Raw genomic sequence first — 21,631 nt, 5'->3', positions numbered from 1 at the left:
AAGACTAAAGAACTTTGCAATTTTGGTCTTGATTTTGTCAAAAATAATAAAAGTATTTAAACCTCAGCAATGTAAAAATGGAAATACACTAATGCAAATCAGTAAGGTGAGGTAAAGAAATGTAAGGAACAACTTAAGAGTTAATTTCATCATCTTTCACAGCAAGTAGTCAATGGAGCCTGTCTAAAATGGAAATATGTATTTTCAAAAAGCATTATTACTCCATTGCCAATATTTTCATACTTTATTTTCATGGATTTAGAGGTTTTTAAAAGATGAATATGGACCAGTCATTTGAACTTGTCTTCAGTCCGTCTGGTGCACTGTGGCAGCACCCAGTGCAGTGACTGGCACCTTGGCCATCATCGAGACATAGTAGTAAGTTGTTGAATAAGTAAAGTGCTTTCTTCTTGCACCATGTAGCCTCGTCCTTCACTTCTTCTTTCCCTCTCACAGGAAGCCTTGGTGGAAAGTCCAAAATGGGACCAGAATCCTGTGTATCCTCATTCAGGTGAGACGTGTCCTCAGGTCAAACTTAAGAGATGGCCTCTGTTTTCACAGCTTCAGCAGGGATCACCGACTCTACCTAGTGTGAATACACTGTTTGTTTTACTTCTTCTTTTTCTGTTTGCCATTGGAAAAGTCCATTAGTGCTGAATGACATGACTAAACAGTAAAGGAGAGAACAGTTGATGTGTTAATAACTCTTAGGTAAATACCATTTGTTATTGTCACTGCTGAAGCTTTCAGAGAGGTGGCACTATTCCCGGTCCTGGACTGTCTTCTCGTTGGCTCTGTCTTTCGGCAACCTGGAAAGACAGGTTTGGAGAGGGAAGGAATCTGCAAGGGATTGGTGAGCAAGAGGAAGAAAGGGTTTGTGGAAAGAACAGGGACTCTGAAAGAGACACAGAGAACAAGAGAGAAGGGCAGGCTGGCACACACACATGCGTGCGCACACGCACAACACACACCTACACATGATGAAGCAAAGGAGAGAAGACAAAGAGCTGGTGATTAATGGGATCTTTCACTAAATTCCAGGAACACTGTCTGTGTGCCTTCCTCAGAAGTGCTGGGACTTTTGCATTCATCATTTCTTAGTGGCTCTGTCACGGTCCTTCTGATTCCACATCTGCTCTCCCAGCAACATCTAGCATATGCAGTTTTTCTTCCCTGACTTAGCTGTGACCCAGAGGGAAATGGTGCTGGCTAGATCTGAAGAATCAGTGTAAGAAGACTGCATGGCACCACCATGGAGCCCAGGGGGGGAAGAGGAGCTCCCCTGAGACTATCTCTATGTTGGGGTGGAAGAGCCCTGTGGTTATGGGAGGCCCATGGCCAAGGACCTTCACCTTGGGTGGAAGGATTTTTGAATGAGAAAGTGGGAAAACTGGCTTCCCCTTCCAGCTAAGAGCCTGGGGGACCTTGGGTCTGTGCACTAAGCTGTCTAAGCTCTTGCAACAGGATTTTGTACCAAATGATGTGCCAGCTCTAAGCATCTCTGGGGCTATGATTTTAAGGTAGATCAGACACTAAATCCTCTCTGAATCTTAGAACCTGGCTAAGGATGGTCAGCTATGACATTAACACAGGGTAAAATTACTTGAAGGCACCATGTTGACTAGTTACCACTGCATTCCCATGCTAGGCACTCTGAATACCTCTCTTTGGGTTATATGAATTCAGAAACAAGTTCTTTATTTTATTCAGTGCTTAATTCTTTCCATAATGCTTTCAAAGAGAGACAATAGGGCATTATGATTAAGAACTCCATTCTGGATTCCACCAAGCAGAGGATCAAATCTCAGCTCTGCCACACACTAGCAGAGTGAACTCAGTTAAGATTCTATGCCTCTCTGAGCCTCAATTTCCTCATCTGTAAAATGAAAATGACAGTAGAACCTGTCTTGTGAAGTTAGAGTGAGGATTACCAAAAAAAAAAAAAAAAAAGCCAAATGCTTAGCATAAGATCTGCATATATAAACCCTCCTTAAATTCTGGATGATCAGGTGCTTAAATCTGCTTGATTCCCATAACACCACTGGGAAGTAGGGATGTGTCTCCATTTAATAGAAAAAGAAACTAACGGATGAAGTTAGGTGACATGTCTACAGTGCTCAGCCAGTTAGAGCTGACGCTAGGACCAGAAAGAAAACAGCCTATACCTCCCCCTAGATCACTATGAGGTCTCTTGAGGCCGAGATATCAAGAGCCTAAACATTGAGGGGGAGAATAGGGAGAGAGAAGAGAAGAGGGCTGGGATTTAATCTTGAGGAACACACACCGCGAGACGGGTAGGAAGAGCAAGGACCGAAGAGCGATACTCAGGGAAGCAGAAGAGCAAGAATCTCACTGGTGTGGGAGACAAGGGAGCAGATATTATCCAAACTTAAAGGGGGTGGGGTGTCACCAGTGTCAAAAAGCATGCCTCCAAAAGAAAGGCCTCAAAATTTGAAACTAAGAAGACCCTTCATTTATTCATTCAACAAGTATTGATGGGACCAGGCGCACGTGTTAGGCACATCCTATCTCTAGGGACACTTGGTGAACATGGAAGGCTCCTGCTCTCCTAGAGCTTACGTTATAGCAGGGAAAATAAACACTATGAAAGAAAACTAATGGATTAAAAAAGTACATTCAGATACTTTAAGTTCTGGGAAGATAAAATGTGGATAATGCAATAGGAAGCAAAGGAGGTAGGTGGGCAGCTGCAACGAGTGTGATTAGGAAAGGTGACTTTTTGAACTGAGACCAGCATGACTAAAGAGAACCAGCCACATGAAGATGCAAAGAGGGTGCATTGTAGGTGTAGGGAACAGCTACAGCAAAGAGTCTGAGGCAGGTATGAACTTGACTATGACCTTCAAGAGGGCATTGTTAGGGACTTGATAGGAACAAAGGTCAGATGATGATGGAGGGGAATTGATTTCCAAGGAAAGAGAGAGCCTAAGGCTAGATGCCTTAGGTAAGAAGTTGCTCTTGAAAAGAAGGAGGAAAATGGTACTAGTGCCATTTATAGCAGATAGTGGGCAGTAGCAGCCATTGTATTGAGGACTTTTCATTTCCCTTCCTATTTTGGCGCTCTCCCCAGAGTGCCATTATTCTCTCCTGGAAAGCCACATCCTTTGGACCATTCATATTCATGACTGTACGGTATTTGTGGGGTTTAGAGATAAGAATAATCAAATCCTCCCACTCCATGTCTCCGCAGACAGCATCAAACTTGTTTGTACTTGCAGACGCTGTCATCATTCCAGCAAACACTGAGATATTTGCTTTGGATCTTCATTTTATTTATTTATTTATTTTGTTCTCTACAATTCAGGGTCACCTTTGGTTTCTAAGGCTCCCTGGATCTTATTTCACAGTTGGTGAGTTTTGCACACTATCCTTTCTGCCCTTACCCTACCCTCCCAGGCCAGATTCTAGAGCAGTGCTGTCCAGTAGAATTTTCTCTAATGATGGAAATGTTCTATATCTGCACTGTCCAATAGAGTAACCATATGTGGCTATTCATCACTTAAAAAGTGTGATTAAGGAACCGAAATTTTAATTTATATAATTTTAACCAACTGAAGCTTAAATAGTCACATGGGTCTAGTGCCTATAGTTTTGGATAGATAGCTCTAGTTGAGTTAAAAGTCAGGAGAGTTCATAGCTCCCAAAGAGTCACTTTGCAAGTTCTTTGTGATTACTGAAAAATGCATCAACGCGAATAAATAATGCCCAGGTCAGTAAGTGAGAGAATTTCTCCTCAAGGAGAAAAAAGAAAAATGAAATATATTCAAAGTTGGACAATTTTGATGTGCAGAAATACTATCATCATACTTATTGGGCCCAAACATGAAAATACTGCCTATTCTGAGCTGAGAAGTAATCTATAAAGACTTATTTCTCTAAGAGTTTCTAATTGGTGCCAGTTTCATGAGATCTTCTTTGATGAAAAAGGGCCATTGTCAAATAGGCTTGGGAAATTGGGCACACTTCCCCCCTACCTTGTGGATTCACAATGCAAATCCTCATAAAGACTCTGAGAAGTCCTACAGTAAATAGCTCTGTAAAACATTGTTCAACTTAGTATTTCCCCAGAGCATTCAACCCTAGAAACCTGTGTGTGTGTGTTACATTAGCATCCTGAGAAACTAGAGAAATACTGGGGTTAGAGCAAGAGGGACCTGGGTAAACTACATCAGATCTACCATTTATTATTAGCCATGTGACCTGAGAAAGTCATTTAACCTTTTTGACCTTAATTTTCATCATATGAAAATTGGGGATAATATCTATATATCACAGGCTTGCATGAGGATTAAATATAGTAATGTATGTCAAGAACACATCACAGTTTCTGGGACCAAGTGAATCTTTCCAAAATAGATAGCTGTTATTATTTTTATTATTATTTATGAAGTTATCTGACCAAATGACTGAGACTTTCTGGGCCCAGGGAGAAATGTATTCTGCACTAGAAGAGCTCCTTTACTGCCTGGAAACACTTTAAAGTATTGTATTAGAAACCTGGATGTGAGAATCATCTTTCCTACCCCTCTTTGCTCATCTTTAACTAAGAAGGTACACCCAGCATTGAATGCCTTCCTGCAGTCCATTCTCAACATCACAGCCAGAGGGATCCTTTTAAACCAGAAGTTGGAGCATGTCACTCCTCTCTGGCTCCCTGTATCATGCAAGGGAAGAACAAGAGCCTTCATAATGGCCTCCAGGCTCTATGTGATCTTGTCCACCAGTGTCTCTCTTTCATCATTTCCTACTATTGCTCGTCTATTCTGGCAAACAGACTTCCTCACTGCTCTTTGGACATGACAGGAACACACTCACCTCAGGACTTTTGCACTTGCTGGTTCTTCTGGTATGGATCACTTCCTGGGGTATCTGCTTGGCTCCTTCCCTTAGAGTCTTCAGTCATTTATTGAAATATTTCCTTCTTAACTCTGCCTAAACTTGCAATACACCCCTCTATGCTCCGGCACTCTCTGTTATGTCTCTCTACTGCACGTCTGATATGCTATGCATTATTTGTTTGTTAGTGTCTTGTCTGTTACTACTCAATAGAGCATAAACTTCATGAGAGCAGAGATTTTCATCTTTCATTATCTGTCATAATTCAGTGCCTAGAACAGTGACTGGCACATAGTAGATGCTCAATAAATGCTTATTTACAGTACAGAAGTGTAGAAGCTGTGTATGTTCTGTTGTTATAGACCAAGTGCATCTCCTCTAGGCTCAGCTTTGGATGGCTTCTTGAAGAATGAAACGTACATTTCCAGGCTGGGCTCTATAGTTTTTATTAGTGTTTTCTGGGACCCATCAAACAAAAAAACCTCCCATATTTTGAAAAATATAATTCTTTCATAAAACAGAAATACTCAGTTGAATTTAATACAGCTTAAAGAGAAAGATTGTTGATTTAAAAAAAAAAATAGTGGCAGTAGAGTTGTTTCCCACAAATTTTCAACCCATAAGCCAGATGGGAAAAAGAGCAATAGTGATGCAGACAGCTACAGAAAGATTAATCCCAAATTTAGTTAAATTTGTGAAGGTCTGTACATTTCAGAAGTTTATCAGACACAGTCTCAACAGGATTTTTTTTAAAAAATGCTCGATCTCTTACTCCAGAAATTGAATCCTGAGAAGCAACACTGAGGATAATTTGGCTCTGACATTGTGATTGCTGTGATGTTCTTTCATTCATATAGTAGGTATCCACCCAATAAGTAAATATGAAGATCTAGTACATCCCGTATAATTAGACAAACTCTCACACATATGGCTCCATGCTGTGCACATAGTAGACACTCAACAAATGCTCCTTTTAACTATAGAATAATAATATAACTGCCTTCCCTGTTTTACCTTTTTCTATACTTTATACATTTGAAAAACGACACACTTGCAAAACTAAAATCTAACATGTGTTACTAAGTACCTTATCAAAAGATCCCTCAGTATTTTTCAAAAAGAAAAAAAAATAAAATAAAAACCAATCCCAAAATACTAAAACTTAGAACTGCTTTATACTTAAATAGCAATTTACATCATATAAACACATTCATAATCTTCATTGGTTAAAACAGGTCAAAGGTTCATTACTGGCTTCTTGTACCAGGTAAGTCTCACAGTCTGTTTGGTTTCATTTCAGCACAGGTAGGAAAGCAAAATAAAGAGTCTCACAGTAAAATGTTCATAGTAGGTAATATGTCCTTGAAGGTTTGGCCGTTGTATTCTTATTCCAGTGAAGAAATGATCCACGCCCCAATTATAGGTGTGGGCTCCCAATCAGCAGAGTTTGCCAGAAGATAGTCATTCATTAATTCAACACATATTTATTGTACACCCATCTCATGCTAGGTATGGGAAACAACAGTGGTAAGATATAGTCCCTGTCCTCAAAGAGCTTACAGCTAGCAAGGTGAGAACTTTAAGGAAAGACAAGCATGTTCAAAAAGAAACTCACAGCCTGGGTCCTCCCTGCTCATGTGGCACATTCAAGAAACTGTAGGATACATCTCTGGGAGCCAGAGCCTCGCTCAAGTTTTATCAAGTCGAATATCTAGAAGCCTCAGATGATCTGAACCTGGTCAAGTCTTAGCAATACATTTCTTTCCTCGGGTTCCCATGAAAACCTGCTAATGAGAGAGAGCCCAAGCCTTAAGCTCAAACCTCAGGGAGGTCCAAGGAGACTGTGTTTAGTGACCATGTAGACATACAGCACAAATGAGCTTCTCAAGTGAGAAGCTGTGTGTCCCCAAAAGAAAGGGGCAGGCTTATCTGTAGTTCTATGCTCTCCCTTTTGACACTGGTAGGGAGTAAGTACTCTGTCCACACCCCAAGTTGGCATGGCTCAATTACTTTGAGTTCTCCAAGTCACGAATAGCACGTAGAAAATGCAGCAAACTCAAGCCAGGACAATAGAGAGATATGCTGAGAACTTAATACTCCAGCCTTTTAAACAGGCACCAGGTGCCAGGAAACCGTCACTTTCAACAAACAACGCAATCTGCTAATTATCTGCAGAACTGCTCCACTTGGTACTCCCCAGATTCATTTATCCCTAGCAAGGATTGCTCTTCAGTGGAAAGGCTGCAGAAAGAGCCAAAGCCAAGTTGGAGGAATGTGAGAAACGCACAGGTTTGAAAAGGGATGAACTCAGAAAAGGATCTAGCCACCTTAGATGATGAACAGACAAAGCCAGGGAAGGAACAGCAGAGAGAGAACGGGCAGATCCCCCGAATAACGTCACACACCTCACGCACACACAGACACACAAATATTCACACGTTTCACCAATCCAAATATCTGGATGTTCAATTCATTCTGTGTGTCGAACAGTCATATGCTGGGAAGGCCTCATAGTTCTTCAGCCTTGCTTGGGAAGCAAGGTGTGTCTTTTCTGCAGGAATGCCTGAGCTTCACAGTCAGGATCTTTGCTGTTCGTTGTTATTTTTATCAGCTCCCTCAGTAACTGTAACTTGACAACACCAAGTAAAACCTTCGTGGAGGCGAGCAAGCCAAGTGGAAATAAGAATGGACCTGGTTGTACCTTCTAAAGGTCATTCGTGGGTGCTCCAAGGTCACCACCCAGAATGGATCTCAGTAAAATTAGCACAAATTCTTAACTACTTCTTCCTTCCAGACTTTTAAATACATTACAAACACTTTGCAACCTTTAAATATGAGCTGCTCACCTCTACTGGGTAAGACACTGGGGTAGGCGCTCTAGTAGTTGATGAAGAGAACTCCCTCCTATTGCTGCACGTCTTTACCCACATATTATTGCGTGAGAGAAAGAGAGGCAGGCTGGAGGAGGAAGTCAAGGACATGAGGAAGCCAAAAAGAAAAGCCGCAACAGGCAACAGGGATCTGTATGTCCAAACCCATTTTCAAAGTGTCTGCAGACTCACGTTCCTCCCAGGTTGCAGGGCCCAAAGAGAAGCCTCCAGGTACCCCAGAACAATCCCATTATTGCAGAACAAGCTTCCAACTCCTTGGTGACAACAGCTCCTCAGCTGAGTTTTCTGTTTGTCTTTTCCATCTTTTCTTTCCTTCTTTTTTTAAACATTCCTCTGAATGCAAATCTAGGCAATAAACCATTTACTTGGGAAGAGTTCATATGAGACAGATAAGAGATGATCCAACAGAGAAAAGATTGTAAGAATTAACACCTGCAAGAGGGTTTTTCCTGGAACTGTCTCTCTCTCACACACACATACGTAGATTCTTCTCTCCGGGTTTCCTCCTGCAATATAATTTTAACTCTGCCTTGTAATTTCAGTGAAAATGTCTCCTACTATAGTTCTTGCCACATTACTATGTTTAATTTATCTGTCTTTGGCTCTCATCTGGGGTTCTCAAAAGTAGCTCCTCTACAAATTTCAACTCACTGTCCCTAACTCTTTCAAAAATAAAAATAGGTTAACTTTAAAGTCTTGCTTTTGCTTCACTCTAGGGACTAAAAGATCTTACATATTTTTTTTATTCTAAAAATAAATCACCATCTTCATCTTGACTGGTTAAATTGGTGGTTCTCAATCAAGGGCAATTTTGCCCCCCAGGGGACAAACATTTGGTGGTGCCTGGGGACATTTTTGGTTGTCACAGCTGAGGAGTGCTTCCGATATCTAGTGGGTAGAGGTCGTGGATACTGCTAAACATCCCACAATGCACAGGAGAGCCCTCACCACAAAGAACGATCCTACCCAAAATGTCACCTGTGCTGAGAAACCCTGGACTGTAGAGATAGAAGAGCAAACTCATCAGTCATGCTCACACCACCACCTCTTTTTTCCCACTCATTTATTAAGCAGTTGGAAAAAAAAAATAACCAAGGCTGGCCCTCTTTTGGATAAATAGAAGTGAGCACACAAGTAACTGAAGCTTTTCCACCAACCATCCAAGGCAAAGTGAGGGGGATACCCCTGGCATCAGGTACATCATCCCTGAATGAGTATAAAGACCCCACCATTATTCTGCTTGCTGATTTAAACATTTCAAGTCATGCGATTATGCAGTGATTACAACCCACCCTGGATTTTGGAAGCCCCCCATCCTCCACTCACTGGATCCTAAAGGTCAGGTTCAACTTCCCAGCAATCTTCCAGTTTATTCCATCAATCTGAAATCCCGGAGTTCGGCCTGGCGACCATGTCCACCTCTCTTAACAAGGCCACATGGATGCTTATGTGCGGAGGACACATCACCTTTTTCTAAATCATTTTGCATACAAAAACATTTAATGCCCTCTGATTTTTTTTTTTTTCCTTTCCTTTCTCTAAGCAAGAAGTACAAGGCCACAAACCCTGCTGTTCTTGCAGTGGAAAAGAACTTCACAATAGAGGTGAAAACAAATCACAACCACGGACAGCATCATATTTCACAGAAAACTGTGTACGTTTGTCCCCCATATAGGACATACTTCAAAGTAACAAAATAATTTTTTTATCAGCAGTAGTGTTCCTTCTTCCCGTCAGAAGTAGTTTTTCTTCCCCCTCATGGTACATAAATATCAGAGAAAAGTAGTCTTCGAAATATTTACGTCCAGGAGTTCTCTGTTTGTTATCGGGTGTATGTTTTGGTTTGGGTTCAAAGTGTTGGAAGCTTCAGTTTTCATTTTCTCTCCATCCTCGAGCATTCTTCCCAAATTTATATACCAGTCTTCGTCCATCCACACGTTCCAGAATTTCTCTTTTGTAGTAATATCTGTAACAGAGGAAATTGCGTCAGGTGGCGGGTCAGACTCAGACTTTTGGGTAAATAGCTGGTCGTGCGGCCTTATCGTTTTCAGAGACAGGAAACTCCTCACCTCATAGCTCGGCTGAGTTTTTCATAGGTCATGCTGCTGTTGTTCTTCTTTTTTCCCCATAACTGAGCCACAGCCTCTGACTTCAAGAACCTGAAGATGCCCTCAGATCGGTCTTCCCATTTTATTAACCCCGGGTTCTTGTCTGGGTTCAAGAGAATGTCGCGGATGAATTCCCATAAGTGAGTTCCTCTCGGATCTGATGAAAAGCAGGAAAAGGGGCTTATTAAGGGCCTAAGTCACAGCAAAGAAAGGGCAGAGGAAGTGTTGAATTATATCATCTTCCTTCGAGTAGGAGCTACTCAATTCTCCACCATTCACCAGGGAAGATAGATCACAGGATCACGAAATATTGGACATAAAAAAGGCAAAGGCATTTGAGAATGAGCTGACACCATTTTTTTTTATTTTATAAATCAGGAAACTGAGGAACAGAGCATTTAAGTGACTTGACCAGAGTCACACAGCAAACTAGCAGCAAAGCCAAAACTAAGGAACAGATCTTAGGTCTCCTAAATCAGGTGGAATTTCTTCTAATTATTACTCACAAATGGCTTGGGATTCATTTCACTGTGTTACTTTCCCAGAGAGCAACTTTCAACCACTTTTATTTATCTAGTAGCTGGACTAATTAGATTGCCCCACCCCAGCAAGTGTGTTTCAGTCAAATGCAACTCCATAAGGCTCTAGAATTTTAACTTCTAGAATATATGGGGCTTGAAGGGTGGTCACACAGGGGTTGGGGGCCCCTAGTTGAAACTGAAGCTACTGTAATGAGATTAGAACCCAAATTCAATTTTACTCCCACTGGATTTGTGACGCCCCCCATCCCCCGCAACCATTCAAGGGGCTGTATTAGTTCAGTTTTGTGAGATGACATTCCGATTCCCTATATTTCTAGGTGATACCATCTTGATTTCTTTCTATGCTCCTCCCCAATTCCCTGTCTCTGATATTTCATATGAGTTCGTAAGAGTTTATTACTGGGGGAAATCCAACTCCGGAAGAGCAGTGTGGAATCTTAAGGGATCTTAAGACCCAACAGTCATTCCTTGGAACAATAACCCGCAAAGGTAGGTAGAATGATACATGTCAGCTGCGTCTTCCCACTACACTCCCTTCCCACCCGTTTTTTTGCTGGGACAGAGGGCAATTGCTAACCCCATGCCTTCAAGAAGTTCTTATTCACTGGGTGTCTCCATTTTAGAATAAATATGACAGAATGAAGAGGAAATACACGGTGGGCCCACATAACTGCAGAGGGGTTACTGTACTGGCAAGTGATGCCTCTGTGTCTCACTCTACCCAGTCCCTGGTGAAGACATGGAGGCAGCAGGCAGAGGCAATTATTTGCCTAAAAACCAGCGGCTTCCATTTATGTCCGACATCATGGAAAGATGCAAGCGCCAACTTACTGTGCTTTTTGGTGTGGCACTTTGCAGGGTGGTCCTGCTCCTTTTTCATATCAGGTGACTCTGCTAAGGAGAAAAATGAGAAGCATTTAATTTACCTATTTCCTACAATTATCCTTTGCATTCATGCATTCACTCATTTAACCAATATGAGCACCTACTGTGCGCCTAGCACTGTTTGAGTATGTGGTAGTGAACCAAGCAAAACAGAGATGATAATGCTGTGGACAAAAATAATTCAGAAGAACTGGGGACAGAAGTACGGAGGTGGGAATAATTTACAATTTAACACAAGGTAATCATAGAAGAGCTCTCTGATAAAGTGACCTGAAAGATGTGAGGGAGACAGCCATACAGACAGCTTGGGGGACAGCCTTCCATGCTTGAAGATAGTAAGTGCAAAGGCCCTGAGGTCGACGTGTGTTTGGCATCTGTGTGGCTGTGAGCAAGAGCAGAGGAGGAGGGCTGAGGTTATGATCATTAATACCTCATCAGACTTTTTAAGGACTTTACTCCAAGAGAGATGAGAAGCCACTGAAAGATTTAGGTCATTGGAAGGTGGGTTTTTTTTTTTCCATAATACAAAAATGTAAACATTTATAACAATGAAAGATGGCTTTTAAGCCAGAGGAGTGCCTTTTTTGGCATGCAAAGTTATATTTTAATTAGCCTGACAAAGGGGCCATTGAGTGGCCTGAACTTAGTACAGAGGGCCACCGTGGACTATGGAAACACAGATTAGTTTAACAAATGACTCATTATGGTAACCCTTGCAACGATCACCAGAGAGGAGATGACAGAGGCAAATCTGTGAAATAAAAATTCTTTTTTTTTTTTTTTTTTTGAGACAGAGTCTCACTCTGTTGCCCTGGCTAGAGTGAGTGCCGTGGCAACAGCCTAGCTCACAGCAACCTCAAACTCCTGGGCTTAAGCAATCCTACTGCCTCAGCCTCCCGAGTAGCTGGGACTACAGGCATGAGCCACCATGCCTGGCTAATTTTTTCTATATATATTTTTAGTTGGCCAGATAATTTCTTTCTATTTTTAGTAGAGACGGGGTCTCGCTCAGGCTGGTCTCGAACTCCTGACCTGGAGCGATCCACCCGCCTCGGCCTCCCAGAGGGCTAGGATTACAGGCGTGAGCCACCACGCCTGGCCAATAAAAATTCTTAAAAAGAAAACTAAAGGAATTAGCAATGTGTGTCCGTGTGTGGGGTGGGGTGGTGGTGTGTGTGTTTCTCAGAGGTCACTTCAGGTGTTGGGAGGACAGGGCAGATCTTATTAAAAAAAAAAATCCCACAATCAAAAACCAGCCAATTTTAATACAAAGTAGTTTCTAAACACAAGCCAATCCTTTTAAGAAACTGGGCCAGTAAAACTTGTCTCTTCCATGCACATGCCACCAGGGCTTGCTAACCCAGGGTTCGCTGACCCATGCATGTGTGGCCTTCAAGGCCACGAACAGACTGACACTGCATGCAAAGGAAGAAGGTCCCTAGCATTCATTTGATTGTCAGAGTGGTCCATTATTCAAAAACGTTTATGAACCACTGACCATTAGCTCCTAATTAAACTGGTTAAGAAGAATAGCTACTCTTTATTGAGTGCTTACTATGTACCAGGCACTGTACTAAGCACCTTACATGAATCGTCTTATTTAATTCACACAATAACCCTATGAGGTAGGCACTATTGTGATCCATGGTTTACAGCTGTGGAGGATCTGAGAGACAAAGAGGTCAAATGACTTGTCTACAGTCACACACACAGCCTGAAAGCAGAGCCAGAATGTGAACACAGCCTGAATCCAGAAGCTTTACCTGTAACCACAATTCTATGCCATTTCCAAAGATGGTGGTCCGCGCTCAGTCTCCTTTGGCACATAACAGATTTCACACAAGTCTATCCTGCCAAGAGTCAGGTTCACTTCTATAATGCTTTTATTAGTGGAAAAAGATAATTCCAATCCGATGATTCTGTATTTCCCATTGATCTATCTGATCACCCAGCTAATCAGGACTCAGTGCGCCCAGTGGTTTCTCCAAAAGCCAAGGCAGGTTAGAGGAGAGGGGTTTAGTAGGGTCTGAACAGAAGAGAAACCTCGCATTCTGGTTAAGAATTTCTCTCCTGGCATTGTCACCAGGAGGGCCTGCACCTGACTTGGGTTTCTCTGAAATCAGGAAGGACAAATACACAGAAAAGGCAAGGAGACTTCACTCTCCCTCCCCGTAGGTTGCAGGGTGAGGTTGCAACATCCCATCAGGATGTGACAATATTGCGACAGCTCTGGCACCCACCCCGGTTTCCAAGTGATACATCACTCTGACAGGGCCACGTTGTTCTGCAGACAAAGAGTAGCATTTACCCAGCAGGCCACAAGCAAAGCTCACTTTCAAATGGCATCCAAGAGGGGACGCAGGGCCATTATTTCAGAGCCAGGGCTGAGTTCAGAAAAACCTGAGTGTCTCTCAGTGTATTGGCCTCAATTATTGTTTGTGGGTTCCAAGCTGATCTAGAATTAATTTCTTTGGAGTTAAGGTACCTTTGTGAATAAGATGAAAACCTTGGACCCTCTCCCCAGAAAAATGCTTATATATATGCTCATAAAATTTTGTCAACAATTTCAGGGGTCCGTGGCCCACGTGGGAGTCCATGCACTCTAAATTAAAACCCCCAGACTAGATAAACCATGAGGGAATTTTCTCTTTGAAATGTCAGCCATTAACCCTAGCTAGACCTCCAGCCAGCTCAGGAAAGATTTAAACAAAATCCCCAAATAAAAATCTTTCTATCATTCTTATGCGAGGATATGCAGCCAAAGCCAAAAGAAAAATTTAATTTCTTCTGGCCCCGTCTGCCCGTTGCAGTGTGCAGGGGCAAAGTGTGGAATCCCTGACCTGCCTCAGCACTAAAATCTTTTGATCTACAATGTCACTTTAACAGGGTGGCCTTCCCTCCCCTTCCTCCCCCTGCCCCAGAATAAAAGTCAAGACCTTTGAAGTCAGCTATGTGGTTAAGTGATTCACGCTTATAAAATAATGGCTTGCTCTGGGGAAGCTGTCCAGCCTGGCTTTCTCTTGCTCTGCGCCCAGGCACTCCAGGCCAAGGCCCGTCGGGTCCAGGCAGGGGCAGCGACAAGCCACGGGTTTATGATGCAAGTACAGGAGCATGACTTCAGCTAAGCTGCTTCGCAAGAAGCAAAGATTTGAAGCATTTGCATATGATTCAGCCGTGAGCCATTTCTTTACGGGATATACAAATTTCAGTGTTCTAATAGACCGTGCCACCCTAGCTTTAGGCTCAACAAGTCAGTGGATAAACACATCAAGCCCGAGCTGGCACGCCAGGCCGGAGGACTGTCGAGCAAAACAGAACACTGGCGGCGGCCATTTTATGAAATGGGCAGATGACAGAGAAACCAAAACAAAGCCGCTTCCCCACCTGTGTTTATCACAGAGGGCATCAGTTGACGCTGGGCCTCGCCTTAGCTCAGCTTCTAACTTGCATTAAAACATAGAAAGGTATTTCATTTCACTGCCTTCAATTTTACAGAAGCTCGAAATATAAAGACTCAGGTAAACAACAGGGGTCTTTTGGCGGGTTCTGTTCCCATCCAGTGGGGGCTATAAACTATTCTGAAAGGAACAGACCCATACAAGGCTGTAATTAACTATCCTGAAGGGCTCTTACCCCAAGGAACTTACCCACTCCAGACACTGAATTGATTCTTTTAGGTACTAATCCTGACAGATGGCCTGGGCTGTTTATCTCATTTTCCAGCCTATGTTACCATCGCAGGACAGAAACGAGGGGCTGGAGGGAACCAGGATCCAGGAGGGTAACAGAGAGCCCATCATGAGCCCATCTTAAGAAGGATGAGGCAAAAACACAGCAGGCAGCCTCGGGAGACAGTGAGTTCCCTGCTACTGCAAACGTGAAAGCAGAAACTGGCCTCTGCAGCCCCTGTTGGTTCTGAGATTCCAGAAGGTGTAGGACACAGAAAAGAGAAGGATGGCTGGGCTGTCAGGGCAGTAAAGCAGTGACTATGGCTTTCAGATTTCCCGGGTGCGCAGAGGATCTAACGACCCCTGAGGCTTAGGAAGTGGTTGGTGCAGCTTTATCCTTCGTTGGAATCTTTTGCCATAAGTCTAGGATCCGACCAAGACCCAACCAGAAGGACATGGGAGGTGCCACCTTAGGAAGTCTGAGAGGAAATCCGACGGTGACTCGGGTGGTTTCCTCAGCCCTGAAACCCTAGGTCTTGACTGGGTGTCAAGAAATCTGATTGCCACAGAAATCTCACCCTGATTGGCGCAGTTCCCCCAGGATGGCAAATACACTGCAGCCTTTCCTGTGTTTGATCTATTTCCTAATTTCAACAAACACTTCGAGAGACACATAATGCTAAGGGCCATGGGGGGAGGGGGAAGCCGAGAGCTGAGTTGGCCTCAGTTCTTAACCTCAATTCCAGAAGCATTTACACTGGCTCCCAGCCCTGTCTGATTCAAGGGGCTTGACCCAAACAAAACCTCAAACCAAAAGCTTTCATTATTTAGGTTCTCAAAAACACACAAATGCAAAAAAAAAAAAAGGAAGAGTTGCAATCTTTCTCTCACAAAGACTCAATTAAATCCCAGTTCTGAAGTTGCCCCAAATTCAATTCCTGTCTGAGCTCCATTTCATAGACCCAAAGAGATACAGAAGTTTGCACCTGAGTCAAGAGAGAACACGAAGACCTCTCTTCAACTAATTTCCCCACTGTACCTATTCGGGAGGGGAATGGCAATCTGAAAGCCCCCTCCCACATTCCCAACATACCAACCCTCTCAGTCAGTGTAACCTTGGTCGAGAGTCACGGATAGCCCCCAGGTGCATCCAATCTTAACCTGATGCAACATAATTCATAAAGTGCAGGTACTCTGACTGATTAGCAAGTACTGAAGACTCATGTGAGTTAGACCTAAAACCGGACAAAACAGTGTGATTTCAAGGGTTCCAGAAGGTTGTAGTGGCAGTTCCAATGGCTACCCCTCCCACCCAGAAACCATCACCACAGGTTCACGGACCTCTGAACTTCTCCATTAGACAATCTTTCTCTAGAGCCAAATGTAGTTTGTTGAATATAGCCTTCTCCCTCATGAGTACACCAAAGTATGAATACTTTTATGAGATATATCCCAAGAGCAAGTTTGTGTTGAAAAGAGAAGAAAGCCTAAACAACCTTTGTTGTCACATGAGAGTGACTGGTTTCACAAGAGACAAATCCTTTGCCCAGAGGAATCTTTACCAGTCATCTTTGACGTACAAATATTGGCTCAAAAGCAGACCTCTTATAATAGTAATTCCATTCCTCTCCCAGCCTTTTAAAGAGAAAGACTCCAGCAAAGCAGAAACATGAGATGTTGGTAACTCTCATCAACTCTCTGTAGGCGCCTGTATTAGGCACACCCAGCCTCAGATGTCAGGACAACTTACCGATAGGAAGGTGACTGGTGGTTGTCATGGAGATCTGGGCCCTGCAGAAAGTTTTGCTGTCCAACAAATCTGTGGCAATGAAAAGATAAAGGGTATTGAGAGCCCCTTCCTTACCATGTAATGCTGTGGCTATTAGACAAACAGAATAAGAAGTAAAAGGACCTTAAGTGGTGGGGAGTTAGTTACCTACTGTGCTACCATAGCTGGTGTCATATAAATAGTTCTCGTCTTTCCAGGTGTTCATGATGGAAGGGTCTACAAAGAATAGAAAACGGTAACGGTCAGCAATTATGTTCTCCAGGATGAAGAGTCTGCCATGTCTAACTCATTGCTCATCAGAGAGGCATGGTGGGCAAGGAGTGGTCCTCAGAGGGAAGGGGCAAGATTCTGCTTCCACCACTTACTTTGTAATAATGTTATCCCATTTTTCTTCCAGTGTCCTGGGGCCAATGGACTTTGTCAGGACCCCATCCATGTGTTCCACATCTGCTGCATTTTCAGGGAAACAAGACGAGTCGCAACAGTGGCATCCTGTCCTAGACCAATGCTTTGGTTTCCGGGAATTTTCCCAGCCTTGCTTAGCATTGTTTTGCATTCTACTATATGATCACCAGAATATTTTTAGCCTGGGGTATGTGGAGGGGGGGAAACCTTGTAAGGGATAAATTTATTTAAATTTATAATTAATAATTAATGTGCATCTTTTCCTACTAATATCTTCCTGGGAGAATTAAAGATTTTCTTTTAGAAAAGGTCTAGTCAGTCTTATCACAGTTTCTTTCTTGCTGAAATTCAGAGAATGTCTCCCCTCAAGTTGGGGGGCAGCCCTTTCCCTCCAGGGTTTCTCCAATTCGCTTAAGGGGTGACATAAAATTCTCAAAACAAAACCAAGGAGAAGGGGAGAAGAGTGTTACCCAATCAAACAAACAACTTTCAAGAGTGGAGCCCCATTGCCTCGTCTTGGAAAAGAAGTGCTCACTCTCTCACCCTCTCTTTCTCCAGGGTGCTGGGTAAGCACATCTCACTTCGATTGACTCTTCAGATTTCAAATTCAAAGGAAATTCCCCTCCACCTCCCCAAATGAAGCTCAACTCCTACACAACCCTCAGATCTGGGCTGGTCTCCAACAAAAGCATTTTCTTTCTCAGCTAGCCAAGAGCTCTAAGATCTCTCACCTTGTCCCCACCAGAAACTTCCTGCTTTCTCCTCGCCACAGACCCAGACTGCCCTCAGCTCCCCTCCTACCCAGAGTATGAATTTTAGGGCCAGGTTGGTAAGTCACTGCCCAAGTTTCATTTTGTTTTTATAGCATAAATGGTATAAAACCTGACTCACTGGCTAAGTCCTCCTGTTTACGACATAGGGATTTAGCTGGTATTTTAACTAATAGCTACGTGTTTGGACACCCTAAGCCCAATCTCTTGGGGTTACACCCTCTCTTCTTGTTGGGTCACCTTGTACACCTGTTGTTGTCTCTGAAAACAAACTGAACCAAAGAGGTTTGGGGGTGTTGGCCCCGCTAGTACCTCTTCTCCCCTCCTCCCAGGGTGGACCTTCTTCTCCACCCTTCAGCTCAGCTTTTCTGAACTGGCAACACAAGAATGTCTGGATGGTCAAGGAGGAATTATCAAGTTGTTTGGGACTTCTCCAATATCACCCTGGATCCTCCAGTGGGGCTATCTATCAGGTCAAGCGAGGGAGGTGCATCATCCTCTTGGCCAAGTCCTGCATCTGTCTTCGGGGCAAGGGCAGGCTCGTAAAGCACAGAGCACCCAGGTGGCCCATCCCCTGGTCTCTGAAGAGCAGGGCAGGGCTAGGACAGCCTAATTAACATGCTTAGCAGGTATTGCTTTTTTCTTTAATAATGGTAGACCAGCCCCCCTATAAAAGAGTAAATAACTGCATGGGCCAATCACAAATCACCCCAGGTCAAGTTCTGTCCTTGGTGACTGGCACACATCCTCAGGGAGACCTGTGGCACGCAGTCTCCCTGGTGTGGACTTGGGGAGTGACCCAGGAGCAGTGGCTGCTGCATGGTTTTATCACAGCCCGTGGACTTTGGGGGATAGTATTCAGGAGAGAGATTTGGGACAGAGGAAGGGGGGCAAAAATGAATGTAGAACCCATGAGACTGTAGACTTTGTTGAGAGCCCAGAATAGTATCTGTCCTATAAAAACACATGTAAGGCAGGAGTTGGGTTCTGCAGCTGCCTTTGGACATCTCTACAGAAGCTCCCACGAGCCCCCAAAACTATGTTAACTGCAACATAAAGTCAACATCTTCCTCCTTCCTGGGAAACACACTCCCATCAAGGGAGGAGGGAAGAAGAACAGACATATACTCTTCCTCCTCTCTTGCGTTTCCAAATGTGGCCAAGTCCAATCTCCTGACTCTTTTTGTGGTGAGGAGGCCCCCCTTAGGTTCTGCCTTCTCCTAGCTAGTGGCCTGGAGTCTGGAGGATGCCCTGACCAGTAGTAGGAAGAAGACGAGTGTGGGTACAAGGGAGGCTCATCGTCAGTCTAAAAATCAGAAATAGTTGGCGGTCACTGATCCCAAGGGCAAGGAATGAGGCTCATGGTAGGTGGCCCATTGGAGACGGCCAGGGAAGAGGCTTCCTTGGGCTTCCTGCCAGAACCCGCTCCCACGCTCCCTCGCCCTCTCTCCCAATTGTTCTCCCCGGAGCTGTGCTAGCCAACTTGGCTCCCTTCATCCACTACTGCTCACCGGTTTGTTCAGTCTTGACAATGACATTGTGTGTGGACTGGAACAGGTCACTGCTGCACTGGCCTGTGAAGGACAGAATGTGAAGGTCAGAGAGGGCCCAGATGGAGCCAGAACTTGATGCTTAAATAAGGACAGAGCTGGCTTTTTTGAAGAGCTTCTGCCATCCCACTGTCCAGTCACCTATGCTTGCTTATGGGAGGGGGCTTCCCTCTCAGCCTCTACAAACTCAAGCCTTCAGTCCCTGCCCCTAGAAAATCAGTCATCTAGGGCAGCAACTTCAGATGCAATTATTTGGTGTTGTATAGGGAAGGCATCCAGTATGGTGGGAATAGAACTTCAAAAGTCAGAACTTTAGAAGACCAGTTTTTGCACGACTAGCTGTGAGGCTCTTCACATTTCTGGGTCTCAGTTTTCTCATCTGTAAGTTTAGGATTAAACTAGATAAAGTCACTAGATGACCTTTGTGGTGCTTTCCCATACTGAGATAGGATCTAAAATGAAAATGAAAATATAGGGAAAACCATTTTAACTAGCTGAATTTTTATTTGATCTTAAATTTTATCAAACCTATCTCAATTAGATCCGATCTATGAGATATATCTGGATAAAAGGCAGTGATTCTTTCCTTATTTATGACTTAGCACACATACAAGCAGTGCACGCCACGCACCCTTGTGTTTGCTTGCAACTCCTCTTGAGTTGTAGCACATATTAAAGTACATATGTACATGTGAATGAATCTAGTATGTTTTTCCACCCCAGGCAGATTGTAAATATCTCAGGAACAGAGATAATGTCTCTAACCTTTCTGACTTTCAGTCTTTTTATCTGTAAAATGGGTACAAATTTATTTTTCTTCCCATCTGTAAAATGGGTACAAATGCCATAAGGTCATTAAGTGAATCGATTCACTCAGAGTGCCTAGTATAAGGGAACACTCAATAAGTGTAAGTTGATAAAATGTCTCCAAAAAGGCAAACAACCAAACAAGGGTGAGAAACCCGGCTGGCCGCTGGGCACTCAGAGGCAACAGCGACATGTAGTGAGATCAAACAAGTCATGGAAGGTCAAAGACCGAGGGACAAAGATGACCACAGCATCTCCCAGGCCTCCCCGCCTCGGGCTTCAATCAGGGCAAAGCTTTAAAGGAGTGGATTTAATTAGCGGTAGGGAGGTGAATATTTTTAATTCTTCAAGTGTAAGTCTGCTCTTTCTGAAGATTCCTGGGGGTTATTTATAGAGCCCTGTTTGGTTTGATTCTAGTAAAAGAAGAATGAGCAACCATGCCTCGAGGTGGGTGGGAAGAAGGGTGTGGCGGGAGCTGAATGAGGTCATCCAACATGGCCGTTGCAGCTGGCTCTGCAGCCAGGCTCCAGGTCATCTTCAGCGTCGATGGCAGCTGCCAGGGTCTGACTCTGCTTCATAGCTCAGAACTCATGCTTTTTGAGTCCCAGTTAATTGCCCAAACACAGGCTCTAAGATATAGTTGCCCTTCCCAACACGGACAGGCCAGCTCACTATTCTTATACATCGCTACTTTCCAAAATGCCCACAGTTCTCAGACAAGTAAGTTTTCTGCAGCCACTGTCAAGGGAACCTACGCCAGTGTCAAAGACATTCTGTAAGATGAGCTGTCTGCCCTACAGGGGCTTCCAAGTCAGTATGAAATGTGTGCATGTGTGTGTGTGAATAACCTATCACCCCTGGACAGCATCTGCAATGGTGGCCTTTCCCTGTGCCAGTCGGGGCCTGGGAGAGACATCCGGGGTGTTTGGGCAACAGCAATTCCAGAAATCGCCTCGGTAACATCCCACAGCACATGTGTCTGGACCATTTGTTCTAACCCTTTTTTTGAGTTACAGATCTTTTAAGAATCTGCTGAAATGTTGTGAGCCTTCTCCTCTCCCAAAACACAAACATAGAACTAATTTCACGTATCTTCTCACCACTTTTGGACCCCCACTTAAGAACCTAGGTCTACAAGGGTGTTTTGTTTTGTTTTGTTTTGTTTTTTTAAGTAGCCATGATGATCTTTAATAAGCAAGTGATTGGGAATTAAACCATTGAACCCTGTTTGCAAAGGAAAGAAGAGAAGGTTTTCTAAGAGTAGCAAGTATTCCGTGAATACCCACCCAGCTCTTGTCTTCTTGAAAATTAATATCGCCATAAGGAGAGAATTAAATTGCATTTATAAGGGATTAGACA

At 43.6% G+C, this 21,631-nt stretch overlaps 1 protein-coding gene across 5 annotated transcripts in view; it reads right to left on the bottom strand.

Annotated features, from left to right (window-relative positions):
- Window positions 1–5,345: 5,345 nt before the first annotated feature.
- Window positions 5,346–21,631, bottom strand: part of EHF (ETS homologous factor) — a 40,211-nt gene continuing 23,925 nt past the window's right edge. For 4 of the 5 annotated variants that reach the window (XM_045557788.1, XM_045557789.1, XM_045557786.1 and 1 more), the window contains exons 4-9: window positions 19,427–19,489; window positions 16,888–16,956; window positions 16,702–16,770; window positions 11,230–11,292; window positions 9,818–10,013; window positions 5,346–9,714 (exon numbers count right to left, since the gene is read on the bottom strand). In XM_045557788.1, coding sequence (XP_045413744.1) covers window positions 9,615–9,714; window positions 9,818–10,013; window positions 11,230–11,292; window positions 16,702–16,770; window positions 16,888–16,956; window positions 19,427–19,489 — 560 coding nt within the window. In that variant the 3' untranslated portion in view covers window positions 5,346–9,614. The remainder of the gene's footprint in view (window positions 9,715–9,817; window positions 10,014–11,229; window positions 11,293–16,701; window positions 16,771–16,887; window positions 16,957–19,426; window positions 19,490–21,631) is intronic. The other variant, XM_045557787.1, reaches the window with a different exon arrangement.

Source organism: Lemur catta, chromosome 7, assembly GCF_020740605.2.
Source record: "Lemur catta isolate mLemCat1 chromosome 7, mLemCat1.pri, whole genome shotgun sequence".
NCBI classification, from domain to species: domain Eukaryota; kingdom Metazoa; phylum Chordata; class Mammalia; order Primates; family Lemuridae; genus Lemur; species Lemur catta.
This window is presented reverse-complemented; position numbering and strand designations above follow the sequence as displayed.